This window comes from Ctenopharyngodon idella, chromosome 9 (genome assembly GCF_019924925.1).
Source record: "Ctenopharyngodon idella isolate HZGC_01 chromosome 9, HZGC01, whole genome shotgun sequence".
In the NCBI taxonomy this organism is placed as follows: Eukaryota; Metazoa; Chordata; class Actinopteri; order Cypriniformes; family Xenocyprididae; genus Ctenopharyngodon; species Ctenopharyngodon idella.
This window is the reverse complement of record NC_067228.1, coordinates 25,049,851-25,073,382: the sequence shown is the minus strand read 5'-3', so window position 1 is coordinate 25,073,382 and position 23,532 is coordinate 25,049,851. Positions and strand designations below refer to the sequence as shown.

General features: G+C 37.5%; 1 protein-coding gene across 1 annotated transcript in view; it reads right to left on the bottom strand.

Moving 5' to 3' along the window:
* Nucleotides 1-23,532, bottom strand: part of nck2a (NCK adaptor protein 2a) — a 66,424-nt gene that overhangs the window by 12,822 nt on the left and 30,070 nt on the right. The window contains exon 2 of the mRNA XM_051906345.1: nt 2,628-2,869. Coding sequence (XP_051762305.1) covers nt 2,628-2,853 — 226 coding nt within the window. The 5' untranslated portion in view covers nt 2,854-2,869. The remainder of the gene's footprint in view (nt 1-2,627; nt 2,870-23,532) is intronic.

Here is a 23,532-nt window from a genome sequence, read left to right as displayed (position 1 = left end):
GGAGGGTTCGAGTGCAGGTATCCGTGACAACCACCAATCAGAGGTCCCATGTGGCCTCTCAGTGGGAATTAATTCCCAATGCAGAATTAACTTAGAAGGTCACTGCCGCATATTCATGACCTTCCTCTTGGTATACAAGTAAATGGTCCCTTGTTATCTTTGTTTCACAGATTATGGGGGAATACTAATGTAATCAGAACATTTCACAAATTAAAACAAAAAATAAAAATAAGCCACTCCCACTATGCTGATCCATTTCTACTGTTCATTATCCCAAGCTGAATGTTTTACTGTGGATAAACAGTTTAATTGTGAATGAGGAGTCTCATTTCAACACTTGCCTAACCTGCTTTAACAATTCTCCACTGAACCTGCCTGGAATTCACACGCATTCACTGACACACAATGGAACACAATGGAAAGAAAGCAGGTAAAATGTAACACTGTTTTCATGAAAGCTGAATGATGGCCTACTCCAATTTCATTGGCTGTCACAGGGATCCGCATGGGTAAAATGCATTGCGTTTAACAACTTCAGTAGCTATTAAACCTCTCCACGTCTCTACCCCCCGCAGCAAAGGAGGCATTATCGATTCACTGCTTCCCGTTGTTCAAAGCTCATTAACAAAATAACAAAATGTTATTTAGAGCTCATTAACTCTTGGTAATCACATATGGGATGAACAAAAGCATAGACAGGGATAAGCATCCTCTAATGTTTAGGAAAGATTTCAAAAATACAGAAAAATACAATGGTCAGTGCAGTGTGGATGGTATCTTAAATGGTTAGTTCACCCAAAAATGAAATTTCTGTTATTAATTACTCAGCCTCATGTCGTTCCAAACCCGTAAGACCTTTGTTCATCTTCGGAACACAAATTAAGATATTTTTGATGAAATACGAGGGTATCTGATCCACACGTAGGCAGCAACGTCATTGCACCTTTTGACATCCAGAAAGGTAGTTGAAAACATGGTTAAAATAGTCAAAGTGACTACAGTGGTTCAACCTTAATGTTATGAGCGACGCAAATACTTTTTGTGCGCAGAAACTAAACAAAACTAAACAAAATAAAGACTTTATAATGACTTTATAAATAATGACTTTATTTAACAATTTGAACCATTGTCATAAGTAGTGAACAGGTGTGGAACAACATGAGGGTGAGTACTTAATGACTGAAATTTTATTTTTGGGTAAACTAACCCTTGAAATAAAACAGAATGCAAGATCTTTTAAAGTTTTCCATATTCTCTTTCCAAACTTTCCAGGTTACATTCTCAACCACTACCCCTGAATTCATTTTCTCTATCTGCAGCATATGGAAATGGGAACACTCTGGCCTAGAATTCAGGAGTTTCATGAACAGAGCAGAAATTGGGATGCACTACAGCCAGAAATCCATTAATCCTCACACACCTGTAGTGTCTTACCTAAATGTAGGTCCTGAGATGGCCCATGGGAGAACTGATGGATAACTTGCACTTGTGAAAAAAATATTGGCCAGATATGGCAAATATGATTCTGCACATAAGAAATTAAGTCTAATTAGGATAAATAATAAATAACTAAAAATATATATATATATATATATATATATATATATATATATATATATATATATATATATATATATATATAATCTTTGAGGTCTAAACTGTATAGTGTAACTGAGTATTGGGGATTTTGCTAATGGACAGCAGGGGGCTCCTGACTTCCAGTGTCAGCCCCTAGGGCCACACTAATCTTGAACATGAGATACATTTTTAAACAGTGGCAATTTCAATTACATAATTTCCATGGCTCCTATCTTAAATAAAACCATAACAAATCATCAAAAACTTAAGGCAAGTGATTGTTCAGATGCTTCACTTGCTTTTAGTGTTGTAACACATTACGATGTTTCATTAGAATGAATGAAAGCCCTGCACACTGATTTTAGATCAAAGTACCTCAACAATAAATTAAATCATTTTTATAAAGCATAGCACATGCAATTAAGGGCACTCCACTGGTTAAGTTGCTTCCTAAATCCCAGTGTTTGTTTTGTGTTGTTGGCTTGTGCACAACTCGCTGCAAAAAACGTCAGTCCCAAGAGTCTTCCTTAGTGCCTTGAGATGACAGATTGAGCGTTAAAGGCATGAAGCTCCGGAGGCGTATGGGGGAAGTAGGGCATGGCAACTGTGAGGGTGTTTCATACACGTCATACACGTCATCTCCTACTGAAAGAGCTCTTCAGTATGACATTTAGATCAAAACAACACCATTTAGCTAATGAGCTAACCAATCATAAGCAGAACCTTAAATCTCTTTTGCAAAAACTGAGGATGTTAGCCATGAAAATGCCTGCTGTCAAATTCAAAACAGAACCAAAAAAAAAAAAAAAAAAAAGAAGGTAAGCAAACCTTCCAATTGTTGTCAGATTTTGCTGATTTGGCATGTTATGGACACGTAAACTTGGGAAACAGTTCTGGAGATTTTCTGTTTTCTCCCTAAATAAAAAATAGCTTCCTGAGGGTGTTGCCAAGATGGCTGCCGAATGAACCAACTTGCCTTAAAGGGACTTTGCTAGTTCGGCAGGGCTGTGAACTGGTGAAGTGCTTCACTGAACTGTGAGATGTCTTACCAAGCGTATCCTTCAGGTTCTTCACAAGTGAGGTTTTCTTTAGACTGTTCTTGCGCTCCACGTAATTAGAGGGGACGTAGCCGGTGCGGTTGGATGCGTTGCGGACTCTCCACCAGGTCTTGGAATCATCCAGCAACCACAGGCGCTCGTTCTTCCGGATGTCCAGTTCCTGGTCTTGCTGAGCTGTGTAGTCCCACTTGGCTATAACAATCACCTCCTCTGTCATCTTTCATCGAGTCCCACTGCCAAGAGAGAGAGAGAAAGAAATAAAATATGGTAGAAGAGCTAACTCCATATACTGACCAAATATAACATTCATTAAGTACCAAGGAAAATGCACAGATAAGATTGAAAACCCTTACACAGGTCTGGACAATCTCTTGCAGTAAGACAGTAAGTCAAGCCTCCATGACAAATGCATGACTCAGACAAGAGACAGACATGATTACATATGCTCTATTTAACACATCTTAATCGGCAGGTGCGCTCACACTCCCTCCAGCCAACCCATATACCAGAGGGAGGGAGGGAAGAGCAAGAGAAAAGACATGACAGACTGGAGGAGTCAAGAAACAACAGGGAGCTTGGATGATACAGTTATACTTTAGTTTAACAGAAAATGACACAAATAGCAAGTCATTTACAGGTTCATTTCCCTGAAAAGTGTAAACTCTTTGGCTTTGTGGTGCTATCAAAACATTGCTCTGTTTGAGAATCCCAACCAGCGTTTCCTATACAATGATGTAACTCGCCAAAGTACAATTAATGGTTGGAGAAATTAACTAGCTAGTCAGAACTGTTTCCTGAAATTGTAGTAAATTCAAACAATCTGTTCAAACCACATTCACTTCTTTCATTCTCTTGACAAACTAAGTCACATAGAATGAAATGTATATACATGGAATGAAAGTATGTATGTATTTAAGTCCACTTATAACCACAGGTCCAGAACTGTAGTTCCAACCACACAACAGTTTGTGATGCTATTTGCAAATGTTAATTTTAAAAAAAGGTAGAATTGCTAATGTTGCTAATGATGGAACTTGCGACCATAGTTGGCTAACAATGCTTTTGCCAGCTTGATACACCAGCAGAAGCTAGCAGAAAAGGTAAACTTGTTTGAAAACATTATTTTTGTAATTTCCATTTTTGACAGAAAAAATGACACGTCACCTCAAGTTTAGATGTGAATTGTTGATAAATCGTGATAGACTGGTTGACAATATTAAGATCAGCAAACAGTAACCATACATGCTTGGATATTTGGCTCCCTTTGAATAACAAAGCACAAATTCTTACTTTTGGTGAATTTTTGATTAATATAATTATTAATTTTACTTCCAACAGTAACATGTATGCATTATTTCACATTATGGCGTTATATCAGACAGCCTGTTCCGCTCTGTTCAGTCTTGACCATTAAAAACCCATATTGGTTGACCGCTAAAAATGATAGGCATCCTCATTCCATTAAACACTGAGACCGGATATATCTAAATATAGCTAACAACAGCACTGACAAGCCTAAAAACAAAGAAAACAATGCATCTGAAAACTTATAAAGAGAGTGTGAGTACTAAAAGCAAGTGATAAAGGGAAAGCGATATAGGCAGAAAAGTGTTTTCCCTCAGAGTCGCGAAGGTTAAGCCACTTAATCCATGCCATTGGTCTCATTAAATAAAGAGCTAAACCTTCAAACAGAAAAGCCATTAAAAATGACTGAGACTGTCAAAGGCTGAGCAGAAGTTTTCAAAATACATGGAGTGTTCTTGTTCCTCTGAGCAAAATGACAGAAATGATAGTAGGCAATTGCTAAACCCATAAATGAATAAGTAGGCGGGTTTATTGGCATGGCCAATTTTAAACGGCTTGCCTGAGACGTGAGAGAGAGAGTTGCCGAAGGATTAAATATGCACTGAATAGTAATGGACTGATTAAGTATTGATGGTGTTTCAGGCAAGCGCACTTAAAGCTCTGTGCTCCTGCTGAGAGAGGCTTCAGGCACGGCTAGTCAAATGCACAGCCATTAGAAGGAAAGGGCAGACCTAGTGAGTTTGAGAGTGTATGCGCATGTGGGTGTGTATGTGTGAGCAACAGCTTTCATTTCACGCTTTGCCTACAACGCACAAGTGATGCAGATCCCCATATGCAAAGTTGTGAGTCTATTCTTTTCTACACTTTTACCAAACTACCTACTAGTTCATTCTTTAGTGTTTGTCTACCAACGTTATTCTCCTGGTACACTTACAGGGTTATCATGAAAGCAGTAAGAGCCTAGACTCAGCCTCAGGTGGCACACCAACTGACCACCCACACAACGTCCACTGACCGTCTGATGCATATTGCACACAAAACTGGCAAGTATTGCACAATTGTTCAAACTGCACATAAGAACTAAACAAATTGTGGTTCAGATGGTCTCTTTCTATCTAAATGGGAGGTTCTTGGCCAGAATAAGCTGCAACGTGGACCAGACCTTATGCCCAAGTCTGGCTACACAAGACTAATTTGAACTGTGAATTATGGGCTTTAAACTCAAATGCAGATAAACACCATGCTCTGAGAGTTCAGTTCACCATTTCATTTGATAAAAACTATCGTCATATCATATACATACAGAAACTCAAAGGTCTTCACTACAACCCGTCAAAATTAGGTTTAACTTGTGACAGAAACACTGTTGTGTACAGTAGAATGAATTTAAGCAAGTAAATATAATCAAATCAAGTAAAAAAAAAAAAAAAATCAATTTATTTAATTGTTAATGTTTTTTGCCTTCATTTGATTACCACCATTTTTGATAATAAATTTGTATTTGTCATAAATCCATAAGAAGAAAAACAACAACAAAATTCTGAAAAAAATAAAACATTTCATAGGGTCCTATTATTGAAATAAATAAATAAATAATAAATTATTAAATTGTTAATGTTTTATGAATTCAATTGATTAGACATGATATTTTATTAAAATTTAAACAGAATCAAGAAAATGTTAAACTGAAAACATGGAATATGGAAAAAATAAAACCCTGCAAAATGGATTTCACAGAGCCCTAAAAATGTATTTTTTTTCCAGTTAAACCTTTAATAAATTATTGTTATATTGTATATTTTTTTGTGATTTCAATTAATTAAATATGTTTTTTTTTTAATAACTAACATTTAATTTAAACATTAAAACAGATTACAGAAAAATTCAAATGAAAACAACAACAACAACAAAAAAAAAAAAAAAAAAAAACAGAATTTGGGAACAAATAATATTTATTTCACAAGGCCCTATTCTACCTTTGTTTTATTTCTTTAATGAAGCGGCAATTCTAATATTAACACCCATCACACCTCAGCACATAACTCTAAGAGACGCCTTCCACACACAATTACACCAAATAAAGGATTTCATTACCTCTGGTGAGATGAGTATCCGTGCTGGCTGTATTTCATAAATGCAAATATGGCAGCTCAAAGGCAGAGCTCGTTTTCTCTAAAAGCGGTCGTTAAATGACAGTTCAATTAGGAAAGAGGCTGGCTAAGACAGCGCAGCAGCTGGATAGAAATGTCCCCACGCTTTAAATCAGTCATTCCACTTTGCTGGCTGCGAGCTTCAGGTTCAGAAGGTTACCAGAAGTGTGACCTCACTCGCCATGTTTCAGTACAGGGTGGGAAAGAGAGCCACGGGTTACGAGGAGCTGCTAAACGAGATTCTCTATCAAGTAAACAGAGGGGAAAATTGTAGATAAAAGGCGGGACAAGCAGGCCAAAGCTTGTCACTGAACACTGTCAAAGAATGCAGACAGGCAGAGAGGGAAAGATGGAATTACCATTGTCACCTGAATTGTCAATACTAAAATGAGTATCAATACTAAAATGAGTCTCTATTTACTAAAATAACTGGAAATAAAAAAAATAGTACATTTAAAAATGATTCTGATAAAAAAAAAAAAAAAAAAAAATCTGTAAAATAAACATTTATGTTTTGATAGGAACTTCTTGATTCTATAATCAAAATGATTCAAAAATAAAGAAATATAAATACATGGAAATAAAAAGATGAATAAAAAGGAAGTAATTACTGTAAACACCAGTACACTCAATCTAGTAATTCTGTGAGTGAGAAATAACATTCTCAAATAAAGACACTGATGATGATAATTTAAAAAAAAAAAAAGCCAATATATCGGCCATCGCAATATATCGGTCAACCACTAATCATATCATAATTTTAATAATTTTAAATGCATCTCAATGTATCTCTTTAGGGAGAAAGAACTACAAAATAATGTGAAAGCGATGGGCCTGAATTGGCTAGTAGGGCTGCAAAATGTATCGCACGATAAGAAAAATAACATTGAAAACGCGCTTAAATGTGATTAAATGAGAAGCATTTATTAACATCTTGTCCAACAAAAGACAACATTTAATAACATGTTTTTACTCCAAACTCACTTCATAACGACAGTTTAGCATCCTTCTGTGAGATTATGTGGCTTCTTACACAGAATAAGGCAGTCGTGTGTTTATTAGTCATGTTTAATCAATCAAAGCCTTTCAATCTTCTGTTTATTCAGCTACAGCGATAGTATGATGTCCATAGGGATTGTCGCGTGTTATCTACTTCTGCGGCAGGGCATATTTGGTGTTTCTGCATGAGAGCGCCCTCTGGTTTCAGATGGAGAAGCATTTACTACTGATCACAGAGCCGTACAGCTCTGACAAGCTGTGCATAAAATAATCACAGCCGATAACATGTGCGATAAATCACGATATATCATGCAGACTCAAAACCCTTTTTATGACTGAAATGTCAGCTGTGTTTAACAGTAGCACATTATGATCCAGGTCAGATACGAGCATTTGCAATGGTTTTTACACCAACACAGCACATAACACATCATGACAAGAAAGTACTAATGCACAAGAATAAATGGCATTGCATTGAGAACAGATATCAGAACAACTGCCACATTCTTCAAAACAGCACAGAAATGGAGAAATTAAGCACAGTGAACGATAATGTTTGCTCTACCATCTGCTGAGATAACAAAATCAACAACACCAATTGGGAAAAAAATAAATAAATAAATAAAAAATAAAATGTGTGAGATTTATGTATATCAGCTTCTGATTTAATCATACATATACTAATTAAACACTGCATTGCTATCATCACTCATTGTTTCTACAAATCACGACAGAATCATGGTTATTGTGTCGGAGGACACTGTTAAAGGTCGCCGTCCATCTCTTTTCCCTCTCTCCTCTTCAGAGAACCGAGGAGTTCTCTGTCCCGGCAGCGCGGTGATAGATGACACTCATTTCGCTAATCGGAGCCCCGCCCCCTGTAATATCCACACAGCTTAGCCCACCTCCTTCATAATCAAGGCTGTTAAGAAGAACGATGGCTCTGCCGCGGGAAAGTAGATCAATCCTCAAGGCTCAGTGTTCACTCAGACGCCGGAAAGCTGCTTGGTAATGATCAATCTTACCCCGCTCAATGTCAGCTTACGCTCACTTACACATACACACAGGAGAAGCCTTTTAACCAAGAAGAGACAATTAGCCGGGTTATAAACATCTCTCACCACAAGCAGAAAAACAGTCATACTCCAATTCAGACCTGCAAAGAGAGTCTGTCTTGTATCCGGCAGACATGACGTCTAGTGTACAATGTCCAAGAACAGAAGGAAGGCCACTCTCTGACCTTGAATTGATCTATCCTCGGCCAAGATGTGTTCCCATAGTTCAGAAGCACTTAGCACTCTGAGCTCTGCTCTCAAGGGACTGAAAGCATTTAATACGACTAATACATCCGCTAGGCAAACGTCCAGCTAACATTCGCTTAACCCAACTAAACATCTCTCACACGCAAAGCAGTTGTCAAACATATTCGCTGCATTAAAGCTTCTAAAAAGGTGATTTTTGTCTTATTTTGAAGAACATTTGCCCACCATAATGAACCTATTGTCCAATGTAAATGTTCCAAAGATATTAAAGGTTCTTCATGGAACTATAGATGCCAATAAAGAACCTCTATGCTCAATATGTAACCAAATATAATAAAATGAATGGAAGATTTATGTTCTATTATGATAATGGTGAAGGACTAGTTTAAAAGAAACCAGATTTGTATTCATTTTTAGAAATCGACTAATCAGACCTGTGCTTTGGATTTTAATTATGCTTTGTATTGGGACATTAAAGACGAAATTGTTCTGTTTGCTGTGGAGTCAAGAAATAAACATGATTGAAACATGAATTGAGCCAAAAGTCATGTCACATTTTATTATTGGCTGTTTCAACACATACAAGTTTTACCAAGAAGAACAGCACTTTTGTTTCATCCATCTAATGTGAGCATAATTATTGCGACAATTTAACTTAAAGCAAATGTACAAGTTTAAAAGCTAGTATTAGTTGCAAATCCCTTGCATGCATTCACAGCAGTGAGTCTGAGTCCAAGCCTTTGATGCAGCCATTTTCAACTGTTGTTTGTTTTGGAGAGTTTCTGCCTTTAGTCTCCTCTTCAGCTGGTGAAATACATGTTCAGTAGGTTTTAAATCTGGAGATTGGTTTGGCCTTCCATTTCTTTCCCCTGAACGACTTGAGTGAGTTGGAAGAGTATTTTGGATCATTGTCCTGCCAATATGAAGCCAAGATGGTTTGTACACTTCTGAATTCATTTTGCTGCTGCCATCGTTCATTAAGTCATCAATAAAGATGAGTGAGCCTGTTCCTGAGGCAGCCATGCATGCCCATGCCATGACCTCCACTATGCTTTACCAATGAGGTTGTATGCTTTGGATCATTTGCAGTTCCTTTTGTTCTCCACACTTTTGAATTCCCATCACTTTTTATTCCATGGCTTCCACAGACTACTACTGCAGATCTGTCATTTTCTGCCACCCGGTAGGCTCTGCCCACAAAAAAACGCCATCGCTGTTTGCAAACACAAAATAGGTCTTGTTTTTTTGCTTTTTTCATGCTTTTTATACGGCCTCTATACAAATAAATGAAAGTCAAAGTCAAGTCATTCTCTTTAATGTCTCAACTGTTTGTACTAGAAAGTGATAAGATGACAACAAATGGCGAACAAATGGAAAACTTTGCTTCAGTTTTCTGGAGAGAAAAGAAAGAAAGAAGAACAAGGAGAAAGAGAGCACAAGAGAAATCAAGAACGAGGACATTATAGATGTAGCCTTACTTTCCCAAAATCCAGCTGGCCTGGCCTTCCCCTCAAGTGGGAATTCTGAGTGAGAATTAAAGAAAGGGTTCTGTCCAGCTGAATCAGCACTCTATAGAGACATTCTCGAGCTCTTTACACAGCACAAAAACACTGGGAAGAGGAGAAAAGAGGGAGCACAAGGAAAAGAGAGGGAAAAAAAGAAGGCCCACCAGATTCTTCAGTACAGAGGTTAAGAATGAATCTACCAGTCATCTATTTTACGCTTTCCTGACCTCTTTTGGATTCCTGTCATGTCTTTAGCAACAGTGGACTGCCTCATTCATCTCCCTCCAGCAAACATCACTGGCACTAATACAGCCGCATTCAGAGCCATCCAAACAGGCTCAAGAATTAAGCTAATGTGGTGGAGTTTGGAGAAGGGGACCAAGTAAATTTGGCCCGGTATGAAAGTGTTAAAAACTTTAAAATGCAAGGACGCGTTTTCCCATTGCTGGTGTTAATGATTAGTCTGAAACAGCAGTAAACAACGCACACCTCTACCAGCGAATGAACTTTCACACACACCGACCGGGCTGTTCCGACCGGGCTGTTCTGACTAACACAAGACATTACATCACACAACAGTGAGAAATGGACGAGCAGCTTAAAATAGAAAGTGGCGAGAAGGAATCAAGTTTGACAGCGACATGGCGAGACAGATTTCAAACAACAACATCAGTTACTTGTAAAAATGAGAGACTACGAAGATGATGAAACGGCGGTAGACTGTCAACAGTAGTTATGCTAAAGGATGAGTTTACTTGTGATATTTTACATATGGACAAACCAACTACTTGAATCTGTATTCAAACAGTCTTAAGAATAAAAGTAAAAATTTCCAATATTTGTGAGATTTACAGTAAATGCCACACATTCACATGGTACGCTATGAGAACTGTACAATTTATAAATGATATATTATAAAAGTTAGTTATATATTATGAAACAGTTATAATCATGAATGCTCATTAATCAATGCAGTGTTCCAATTCTGCTAAGATACACATCTACCAATTTACTAGCTTTACTGTGTCCCTAAACACCATCTATACAATAATGAATTACTACATATTTTAGCAAGTTAATAAATTACTTTTATAAAATGCCAAATTGTGCTCTTCATGTCGCTCATCAAAATTAGTTTGTGACAAACCACGTTCATCATAACACCAGTAACTAGGGGTGTGACGAGATTTCGCCTAATTAAAGTTTGACAAGATTTCTCGACAAGGTGAAAAGATGTCTCGCAATATTGCCATGACTGAGTGTGAGGGTAAAATTAAGATAGAATATGCAACCGCTACATTTACATTACGCCTCCACTGTCTCCACTAATTTTTATAGAAATAAAAACCATTTAACTCAGTTGGATAACGGTCACTTCAATTCCATCCAGCTCATCCAACACGAGTTGCAGAGTCGTACTTAGTGCAACAGGAATAAGAATTCACTGTTCACATGACAAGAGTAAGTTGAGATGACTGACAAGACCATGGTGGAGGATTCGTTGCACAACAGAGCGTCTGACAAATGTCTTATCTTGTAGAATGCACACTTAGCACCGCTGCTCCCTATTTACAGAGTACACGCGATCATGAAATTGAAAGCGAAAGTAAAAAACGCGAGCGCTTTCAATACCTCATATTTTGAAAGCGGCTCCCTGATGCATGCAAATATCTCCCAATATGAAAGCTTTCTTAGGCTAGGCTGTGTAGTTGTAACAATCTCATAGCTCTGTATCATGCTTGAAGAAAAATTTGGTTGCTATTTGCACTTTGAATATTGAGAGAATACTTTGATGTTGGTTGCACATATTGTTTGCACTTAATAAGACTAAGACTTCATTTTTATTTATATTGTTTTTATTTCTATGATTAATTTGAGGAAAGGAGTTGTTGTCAAAAGTTGTAGAAGCTCATAAATCATTTACAGTTCTAAGGTCTGAAAGAGACTCATGGAATCACGCAGGAGAGAAGCCAGTTGAGTTTGTGGCAAAACCTTTTACAGTGTTTGAGTATTATTGTCTTTTACTGCATATGATAATTCATACTCAGAAAGCAGAACTGAAACGATATTCATTACAAGATGATTAGTTAAAACATTTCAAATGTACCTGCAGACTATTTTTCTAGTCATGTATTTCGTCATTGAGGATTTCTTAAAAATACTGTGTAAAAATCTTCTCTCATCTCGTTCTCGTGAACTCAATCTCGTCTCGTCTCGTGAGCTGTCTCGTCACACCCCTACCAGTAACAGTTTGTAGGTTTGTACAAAGACCCTACAAAAACATACAAATTCATATGAATTTCGCAACCAATTCTTCATTTATTGATACTGATCTAAAATTTTGATTGGTTAACCACTAATATTTATGACTCACCAGTTCTGTTACAAGTTTATCACATTTGTTGTTTCAGCTGATATCCAAAGCAAATAAAAAGCATCCTAAAGTCCAAACTCCAGTACAGTGGGCTGTGTTTGCGTTGACGCACGCTGTAATGTCTCTGATGAGGCTAGCGGTTGCTCTTCTTCAGTAAGCAATAAAAGAAAATGAATGACTGTTTGACTGCTTGGTGACGTCATCCATGAAGCTTTCACGCAAAAGCATAAAGCTAATGGTGAACAGATTTCCACTGAGGTCCCACTCTCCTTACAAACATTTTTTCACAATGGAAAAAAAGAAAAAAGAAAATTCAGTGACTGATTGAACTACATTACTGAGCAAATCCTTAGAAAAAGCTACAGCACATGACTTTCAGCATGTTCCAAGATGATGTGATTGCATGCTAAACTTTTCTCACAAATAGCAACCTTGTTTGTGTCACAACCAAATCAGGACTGTTTCTGTCATCACTTTGCATAATGAGAATGATCTGAATTAAGACTCTGAGTGCAGTGAAAAAGCATGGAAAGCTAGTTTGTCTTTGATGTCATTCCTCTACGTTATTCCAGCAATGCTTTTTTCCACAAATGAATTCAGTATTGTTCAGCAAACAATCTTTCCATTGTTCAACATGCGTCTCAGACCTCTGAGTAATAATCTAAAGAACCCGCTGATCCTGAAATGACCCCTGAACCCTGACATATAAAGAAAAAACCCACACAAATATGCACCAGTCATAAAAACATCTTGACTTTCATTTGAATACTACTGAAGTTCTAAATGCCATCAAAGATCATCTAATTTATTCAAAATCTATGAATAAATATTATGCATTCTAGGCATAATTACATATTTTATACATCAACCAGCTGGTGGGTTCTCTACTAGGACCTAAAGCAGTGGATTCTCAACTGGTTTGGATGTGGGACCCACATTTTCTCATGGTCATTAAGCCGCGACCCAAATTTGTAGGAATCCAAATCAAGCAAATTTATTTCTCAAAAATCGTTGACACACACACAAGTACCATCCCACTTCACTTAACATATACATAAATTGTAAGAATATCACTAATACGGATGAATAAACAGTATTTTAGAGTTAAGGCTATTAAATAGCAGTCCCAAACTCATTTATCTCATCTGACTGCAGATACTGAATTGGGCAACACATTTTTCCTCAAAGCTTTAACACGTCTTTCAAAATAAAAGTCTCCCATCAGAAAGAAATTTGGAATTTCATTTTTTGTTGTGGTTGATTCTTTGACTGCACAATCCGCAATCCACTCATATCGGTCATGCAACCAACTTTTGGGTCGCAACTCACTGGTTGAGAAACACCGATGTAAAGAAACAGAAAGAAACAGAAACAGGCTGGTTTTGAGTTCACCTGACCTAAATGAAACAAGTTTCATGTGCATGCATGCGGAATATAAACAGAACATACGTTGTTGGATCATCTTGGCATTGGCTAAAGGTTTTGTTTGTAAGATTTACTATGACAACAGCTGGAGAATATGCCTCTCAAGACTCCACAAACTCCGACAACACTGCTTGAATATTATTACTAAAACTGCTGCACTATTTTGAAAAATTATACTTTGGACACGGGCTCATTTGTTTGTGAGAGTCTAATGTATACAATCATATACAATTTTACAACATAAACGCTGCTGAGGTTGCATAATTTCTTGAAGAATGATGATGGAGAGCAGATCATTCAGAAGAAATATGATGCAAACAATGGACAATATATCAATATTTCTTGGATTTAATGCTTTTGTGAACAAAAAGTGCTGTTGTTTGTTTTTCAATGGACGCTCATGGACATTTTACCCAAGTGCAACGGTTTGGATTGATCTGGCGATCGCTATTTCATTACAAAGGTATGGAGTCCAGTTTTGATTTTGCGTGTTATCATTTGCACACCCGACACAAATTACAATTACTGGTGCTGGAGCATCTATATCGTAAAAAAGACACCGTAGATAGTAAACCATAGAACTTTCAAATGATATAACTTGTTATCTTTATTAATATTTTAGATAGTGTCTAAGATTGATAGATAGCTTCTTTAGCATGCTAACATGATCACGTTGCGCGAGGCGGGCGTGGTTTCAGCAACCAGGCACCTCAGTTCCAACCACGTGCCACCTCTTTGTCCATTTTCAGTTATCCGGGAGTGACGTGTGGTGACATGCTGCCAAGAAGTTTTACTGCTCTTTTTCGCTTCAAAAATGCTTTTCAGAAATCTACGGGTGACGTCACGGACACTACGTCCATATTTTTTTTTTTTTTTTTTACAGACACACGTTTTTAAAAGTCAAACAATTTTTAACTTGACAAGGCATTTAAAATATGCAAGATGCGTCAAAAAACAATGCTAATCAAGGCCCCACCTCCAAAAAAATCTAAAACTAATCAACTTTACAAATTGACTAGTCAGTTTTTTGGATAACACGTTGACCAACTTGAGCCATCCCTTATGCATTTATTTCAAAAAATGTTCACCAGACTAATATAATGACACCAACTCTGTGCTTGTATGACCACGCAGCAAACGTAGGACTATAAAACAAAAACATATAAAGTCCCCATGAAACTGATGAATAAAGGTGGGGTCAGATTAGCAAAATTTCACTAGCAAAAAAGCTCCATGTCTAACAGTGTAGCACATACACAGAAGCCACTTTCAAACCAACCAGCTTTCTGTTGGTCAACACGCTAAATTAGCGTGAAATCTGTGTGGGGCAATCTTTCGCCCTTACTTGAAATTCCAGATTGTGTGATTTGAAATGCCTGAAACTATCCATGAAAATTCACCAAACAACGGTAAATGTGACCACACCTTATGATAGAAATTTGTCAAGGTTAAGATAACAATTAAATATCAGCCCCTAGTTTCCTGGGATACACATGAACACTGCCATTTCTTACGCCACACAGGAATGTGGGTAACCTCCATTATGTCATAGGTCTGACAGCTCTCACGCTCATCTAGCCAGGACAGATTACCGTGCAACATGGATCTCCTTTCCTGCGCCAAACATTCTCACTCAGCCTTTTTTCTTTCCTTCTCCTCTCCTTCCTAAGAGTATGGGCTATTGTTTGCAGGTTTCCATGGTTGCAGTGGCCAAACCCTCTTTATGGCGAGGGACAGACAGGCGGACGGGTGTCTGGAGCTGAACAGAGAGAGAAGACTGAGCCCACACAAACTGAAACAAAAGCGTTTGCCATGCCCAGCACACCAGAGATGCACTGAACAGGTGGTCCTGAATGGCAAATCGCATAGTTTGGAGTCCTCTTCCAAAATGCTTGCTCGCTCTCCAAAAATCAGAAATACAGTTAATCATTTATTTTGTTATCAGTGCTGTGAAAAACGAAGGATCATATTTAGGGGTGGCCATTATAAGCATATATAATGATATATTTTAAATGACAGTTATGGCACCATATATCACAGTATAGTTCATTTTTGCTGGAATTTCAATGGAAAAAAATAAACTACCGTTCAAAAGTTTCAGTAGGATTATTTTAATGTTTTTGAAAGAAGTATCTTATGCTCAGATTGCTTACCAAGGCTGCATTTATTTGACCAAAAGTACAGTAAAATTACAATTAATTACAATATAATTACAATTTAAAATAACACTTTCCTATTTTATTTTATAATGTAATTTTTATTTTCACCATCATTACTCCAGTCTTCAGTGTCACGTGACCCTCCAGAAATCATATGATCTAATATGCTGATTTTGTTCATTTCTTAGCTTAATATTTTTGTGGAAATGTTACCATTTTTAAAGTTTCTTCGATAAATAGAAAGTTCAAAAGAACAGCATTTATTTGAAATACAAATCTTTTGTAACATTATAAAATGTCCATATTAAATGTCCATAATTTTGAACTATAGTATATCGGATATCATACTTTAAAACAAGACAACAAGATGACATTCACTTTTCCTTTTTCTACTTCTTGTGTCTCTTGGTTTTGCTCTTCTGGGATTCCTGCACTTCCTTCAAACGACTCATAATTCCCTCTCACACTGCTTGTTTGGTTGGTTGCTCCTCAGAGTGAGTTTATTTCTTTTCTTTTCCTGTTTGTGAGCTCAACAATATTCCCACTACATGCACTAACACACCGGAAAGAAGTGATACACTGAGAATAAAAGCTTTGAAGTGTTACCCACTTATGATGTCTGTCTTCTCCCTATAGAAACAATGTTGTATGGTTTATTCACAGAAAATGTCACAGAGAGGTCAAAGCCCACATTTGTGGGAACACTTGCTCTACCGCATGTTATCTCTTTCAGCTCCACTATTGGGGTCACATATCACACAACAGGCAGGATATTGTCTAAGGTCTACAAGCCCATCCTGTTCTACAACCAAGCGCTGACATGCACTGCAACTGATTCCTTATCTGTTACAATTAAACACTGCATAGTTCGGAAAACAGTCCACAAATGTGCTGCTGTCAACTTCAACCGATCTAGAAAACCAACTGCGCTCAAGCTACATTAAACATCCTTTTTCAGAAGAGCATTTGGTATGTATTGCAAATTCAGCTTAGAGATTCTTCCCTCCCTGTGGTGTTTATTTCCCCAGTAGTTTAAAGTCGCTAATCAAATCATCCCGATGCATCGCCCCAGGGTGTTTTCCATGTGAATCTGAATGAAATCCATCAGTCTGAGTACAACTGTTGCCTTCGACAAACACGCTGCCTTTAAAAAAAATCTGATTTACATACAAAGCTTAGGGCGCCTACACACTAGTTTACACTCCATCAAAGAATGCTAAGAATCCATTGATTTCAAAGGGGATGGTTTGTTACAGTGACATTAAGGAAGAACAAAAGTTTGCAACCAAACGTTGAGGAAATTTTAACTTTGCTGCAACATTCAGTGACATAAGCATACATTAACCACTAACAGGCAGGTCCAACTTTAAAGGGGTCATGACATGAGAAATCAAATTTGCCTTGATCTTTTGACATATAAAGAGGTATTTGTACATACTTCAAGTTAGCTTAAAATGTCGTCCTCATTATAAACAAAGCATTTATTTAAAGGGTTTGTTCACCCAAAAATGAAAATTCTATTCACCCTCATGTCGTTCCACACCCGCAAGATCTTCGTTCATCTTCAGGACACAAATTAAGATATTTTTGATGAAATCCGAGCGGTATATGACTCGTCCATAGACAGCAATATAATAGACAGCAATATAATCAACACTTTCAAGGTCCAGAAAGGTACTAAAGACATTGTTAAAACCACGTGACTGCAGTGGTTCAACCTTAATTTTATGAAACAACGGGAATATTTTTTGTGCGCAAAAACAAAAGTAACTTTATTCAACAATATCTTCTCTTCTGTGTCATTCTCATACGTTGATAACGTCCAGAGCTTCAAGGTTCTACGTCAAAACGCCGACTAATTATTCACGTGTACAGCGTCAGCCAATACTGATCCAGCATTCGGACGTAAACACGGAAGCCTTCACTGTGCTTACTGCATCATCTGCATATGGATAATGACAGGGAAGAGAAGAGATTGTTGAATAAAATCATTATATTTGTTTTGTTTTTGCTCACAAAAATATTCTCTTCGCTTCATAACATTAAGGTTGAACCACTGCAGTCACATCGACGGTTTTAACGATGTCTTTAGTACTTTTCTGGACCTTGAAAGTGTTTGATTATATTGCTGTCTATGGACGAGTCATAAATATCTTAATTTGCATTTCAAAGATGAATGAAGGTCTTACGGGTGTAGAACGACATGAGGGTGAGTAATTAAAGACAGAATTTTCATTTTTGGGTGAATTAACCCTTTAAATCAAGATCCAATAAAAGGCTTGTTTGATATTGCGGGATCTGTGATGTCACACTGGCAAATACATTTGCATATGACTGCCTCCAGAGCAAGACATCAACGAATGGGTATTTGTACTCCACAGGCCCCGCCCACTGCTATTCAGCCGCTTAACGGCTGACATTTGCCTACACTGGATTTGAGCGTCACTTTGTGTCAAAAGCAAAATAGAGCTCATTATAATCACTGACGCTGTCTACACTGGATACAGTATATAGATGTGTGTTCAGTTTCTGACGTACCCCACACACTTGAGTCTGCCAACAACAGGACAAATGGAAAAGTTAAAGAACGTTTGCTTTGACGCGTCCAGTTTAAATGGCTTGTTTGCATCTCTGTACAGACTTCAAGGATCCTTGTTGGAAACATGGATGGTTTATTTTAATGGAGTCGCGGATTGGATTATATGTTTGTTCGATTTGTTGTTTGTAAATGAGGCACAGGCTAATGGAGAGTTCACAAAGAAACTTTTGTTGACAGATGAAGCAGTCATCTGTATTGGATCTGACAGCAGCTGCATCACAAACCGTGAGTAAACGATTTCATAATGCTTTGTCTGGTTTTATACGCATATATATATATATATATATATATATATATATATATATATAAATATAAAATCACGTAGCACCGATTTCACATTTCCGTGCATCTACTGCATAGACCCAGGTTTTATATTAAAAGCACATCTTGCCAGTGAATTACCCCTTTAAGCATACAATGACAAATTGGATGTAGGTCAGCTATGCTTTAAGAAATCCACTTCGCAGTTTTCCTGCCCTTCCAAATCAAATCAAATCAAATCATATGGAGTATTTTGCTATAAATAATGTATAAGAGTTTTGTCTAGTGTGTAACAATCACACGCAAGACTTGGGTTGATGGATTCATTCAGAGAATGAACATCCTTCAGCATTTACAGTCAGGGAGGTCTTACGTTGACCGTAGGCCTGCAGTAAATCAGATCATACCAAACTGAAGTGCTGCAAATCTTCACGATACAATCTCCAAGTATTCCAGCTGTGATCAAAAGAATATGTGGGGAACCAAGCGTGCCAGCAATGCCCTGCAGCAACGCATGCATAATAAACAGACATGTTGAACAGCGCATGTAAAAAACATACCATTAACTCACCCACAGTGTCATCGCAAAACAGGTACGGACAAAAATACAAAAGGCCCTTCAGCAAAGAGAGCCGTTTACAGAAAGGGCAGGATGTCACAGGTTCCTGGTGTCTCATTACCTGCTCATCTCCCTTGTGCAAGGCTTTGACCTTGCCTCCGCTACAGGGCATGCCTCTGACAAGCACTCTTCGTGACTTCCACAGCGCCAGAGGCAAACCGAGGCTAACCAGCGTTCACTAATTCGCATGGCTCTCAGCTACAGTTACACTGCGCACAAATGCAGTGCTACAGAAGGGCTTCAGCACCTGTCAAAACAAACATGCCCGGCACACATGTCCGCTGAGTCAAACCAGAAGAGATCTCAGTCAAGCCGCACAATGAATTCTTTTACGAGACATCCAAGCCTGCCCACAAAATTAGCCCACTTTACCCCTCACAAATGCTTGGCTTGGCACTATCTGTTCATAGTGTTCTGCATATAAGCAATTATGATAATGTGTATATAGTAAGATAGGTATATGTCAAATCAATTTGAGCTGAATGATACTAAATATGTGCATATGGGCTGGGGGAAATTGACAAAAAAAAAAAAAAAAAGCACCATAAAAGTATCATAAAATGGTCCTTATGACATATGCATTATACTTAAGTATTCTGAAGCTTAACAACAGCATTGTGTGAAGAACAGATTGAAAGTTCAGTTGTTAGCTGCCAAAAAAAAAAAAAAAGAAAAAAGATTTGAGATGTACAGTGGAGTGCAGGATCCTTATTTTTTACAGAATAAATCATGACAGAATTTCCATTTACACAAATATGACTACTATTATTAATCATTGAGAATTATTCTGAAATCATGGCTGGTGGTTAATCTGACTATATTTGGCCATTTTGAGATTATCAGCATTGGCCAATAACTCACTGGCAGTTTAAAGGGTTAGTTCACCCAAAAATGAAAATTCTGTCATTAATTACTCACCCTCATGTCGTTCCAGTAAGACCTTTGTTCATCTTCAGAACACAAAGGAAGATATTTTTCATAAAATCTGATGGCTCAGTGAGGCCTGCATTGACAGCAAGATAATTAACACTTTCAGATGCCCAGAAAGCTACTAAAGACACATTTAAAACAGTTCATGTGACTACAGTGGTTCAACCTTAATGTTATGAAGCTACGAGAATACTTCTTGTGCTTCGAAGCTTTAAGAATTTAAAGTGTTAATTATCTTTCTGGCAATAGAGGCCTCACTGAGCCATCAGACTTTATCAAAAATATCTTAATTTATGTTCCGAAGATGAACAAAGGTCTTACAGATGTGGAAAGGCATGAGGGTGAGTAATAAATGACAGAATTTTCATTTTTGGGTGAACTAACCCTTTAACAGAAGTAGTAATTCATGTTATTTTAGTATCAATGATATACTATTAAAGTTTTGTTAATATTTTAAATTAGGTTTTATTTTTATATTTTCTGCTTTCATTTTAATTTTAAAGTTTTAATTTTGTTGTGGTTTTAACTCTTTTTTTTAATGTCTATATCATTTTTATTTAGTTGTTTAGTTTTTTAGTTTTAGTTATGTTTCAACATAAACTAAAAATGAAAATGAGAAATACTGCCTTGGCAACTAGCTGAAATAGAATAAATTAAATTAAAAAAAATGTTTTTTATTTCATTTCAGGTAATGTTTATTTTATGTCAAGTAATGTTTTTTTTCTCCCTTAAAAAAAAAAAAAAAAAAAGGTTTTAGGTTTAGTTAACAACAATATCCGTAGGTCATTCTATCTTAATGTCTGTTCCACTTCCAACATCTACCGACAGCTTAGAGAGAGAGAGAGAGAGAGAGAGAGAGAGAGAGAGAGAGAGAGAGATTTCTATATCTTATTTGTGAGTGAATTACAAATATCAGCATTATGAGTCACAATCTTCACTAGACATCAATATTAGTGTCGGCCATTAAAAATCCAATAGTGGTCGACCACTAATCAACTTTCTAAAACAAACCCAAATCAAATCATGAGGTACCTAAAATATTGCATAAATGAGGGCAAAAATAGGCAGAAGTGTTTCTCTCTGAAGCTTCAGAAACCACGAATCCCAGAATTTCCTCACAACCTTTGGCCCTAGGCTGCAATTTTTGCATCTTGGGATTACATGTATAAGTTCCAATCTAAGACTTCTACAGACACAAATGAGATGCAAATGAATGTAACTGTATGGCAGCCCTAACTAGACTGTCCTGAAAATATACTTCAGGCTCTCCGTGTGTGTGAGAGTGTGAGAGTGTGTGTGTGTGTGTGTGTGTGTGTGTGTGTGATCCAGCTGCTTCCACGGGGACAACTAATGACTCACTCTTTGCCCCAGCGGCGATGTATCCACTGCATACTTCCATACGGCTCTCACGGATACACAGATTATATATGCTCCCACACACACACGCTAAAACAAACATATATCTCTCACAGCTCTAAATCAGAACAGACACACATCTTCCCACACGCACAGTAAAAAGCCTGTGGTTTATTATACATACATGAGTACATAAAAAAATAGGATACCTGCGGTCTAAAGTCGGAGCATGAACAAACATTCAAAGCGACACATGCCTACAGATCCCGTCTCATTTCTTTGTGTGCGTATGATACAAGCGGGGAGATGGCAGTTAAACAGACAGCAGTGATCAAACATGGGGCTTCAAAATCGAGCACAAGATTACGAGCACACGCTCTGGGAATGGAGACGAACGAGAGCCCACAGCTGTGAGAGCCAGAGAAGAATTCATTCACGAAGATTGAAGGCATATCTCTCGCCGACTGAGGTAATGAAAAAGGGCTTGTGAACATGAGGCTTCTGGCTGGGAGAAAGGGGCTTGTCAGGAATGAGAGAGGAGAGGATGTTTTCCGGAGCCTGGCGTGATCATGGCGGTGCTGTAATAGGCCTACAGCCATAAATCTCAATCTATATCTAAAAGCAGCGCTACACACACACACACATAAAGCTACATCTTTATTATGCTACACTGTGACTCTTGGGGAAGCAAGACACTATAAAAAGAAGGAAATGGACCGCTTGTATTAAAATGAATGGGAGTAATCACAACACTTAAAGGGATAGTTTACCCAAAAATGAAAATTCTGTCATTAATTACTCACCCTCATGTCATTCCAAAGAGATTGTAAAACTAATCCCTATGAATCGAGTGGTTTAGTCCAAATTTTTTTGAAGAAACTCAATCGCTTTATATGATGAACAGATTTAATTTAGAAATTTTTTCATACATAAACATTTATCAGCGAACATAAACAGAAGCTCAACCAAACCTGCTTGACGTGCGAGAACAAACCTCTTGCTGAAGCTCAAACATGCTGCGTAACACACGACACGAGAATGAACCTCATTGGTTCTCACATGCGTTAGGAAGCAAACATGCTTGAGCTTCCGTTTACCACAACTGATGTGTGAGTTGATGAATGTTTTTATTCAATCTGTTACAATCTGTAAAATGTAATAAATTACATTTTAAAATATATTAAAATAGAAAACAGTTATTTAAAATGCAACAATATTTCACAATAATACTGTTTGTACTATATATTTGATCAAATAAATGCACAACAGCACAACAGATCTGACCAACCCCAAACTTTGAATGGTAGTGTATATACTTCATTAGAATTTAAAGGGGACATATCATGTCAATTGGACTTTTTCTGTGTTTAAGTGCTATAATCGGGTCCCCGGTGCATCCACCAACCCAGAAAACGTGAAAAAGGACAACCCGATATCTTTGTTTTGGCAAGCCTTTCTCCGCAAGCATGTGAAAGAACGAGCCGCTCAGATTTCGCTCCCCTCGTGACATAGGAAAGGGATCATATTATATTATTACCACCCCTTAATCAGCACGTTCCCGCCCACGGCGCCATCATTTTGTTTTCGCAAGCGAAAACGGTGTACCAGTTCTAATGCCATGCCAAAAGTTTGAGCAAAGCATGCTAACTGTTCTGTCACTGGCTGCACAGACGAGCACAGAACACTATTTAGAGTCTCGTTAGCTTGGATAGCCTGCAAGTTTACCTTGGCAAGCTCGATTGCTAAAAAAGGAGCGTTTTTGTCCAAGCGATAATTTGAAAAAAATATCAGACCATTCACAGCATTTGATAGCAATCATAAACATTAACCTGGTGTGTATGGCTCTGTTTGGCAAACAGGTACACTATGTATAGTGGGCGTCCATACGGGTTTTGCACAAAAGATGAGTTGAATCAACTCCACAGCAACTACATAAATTTACCCTCAAGCCA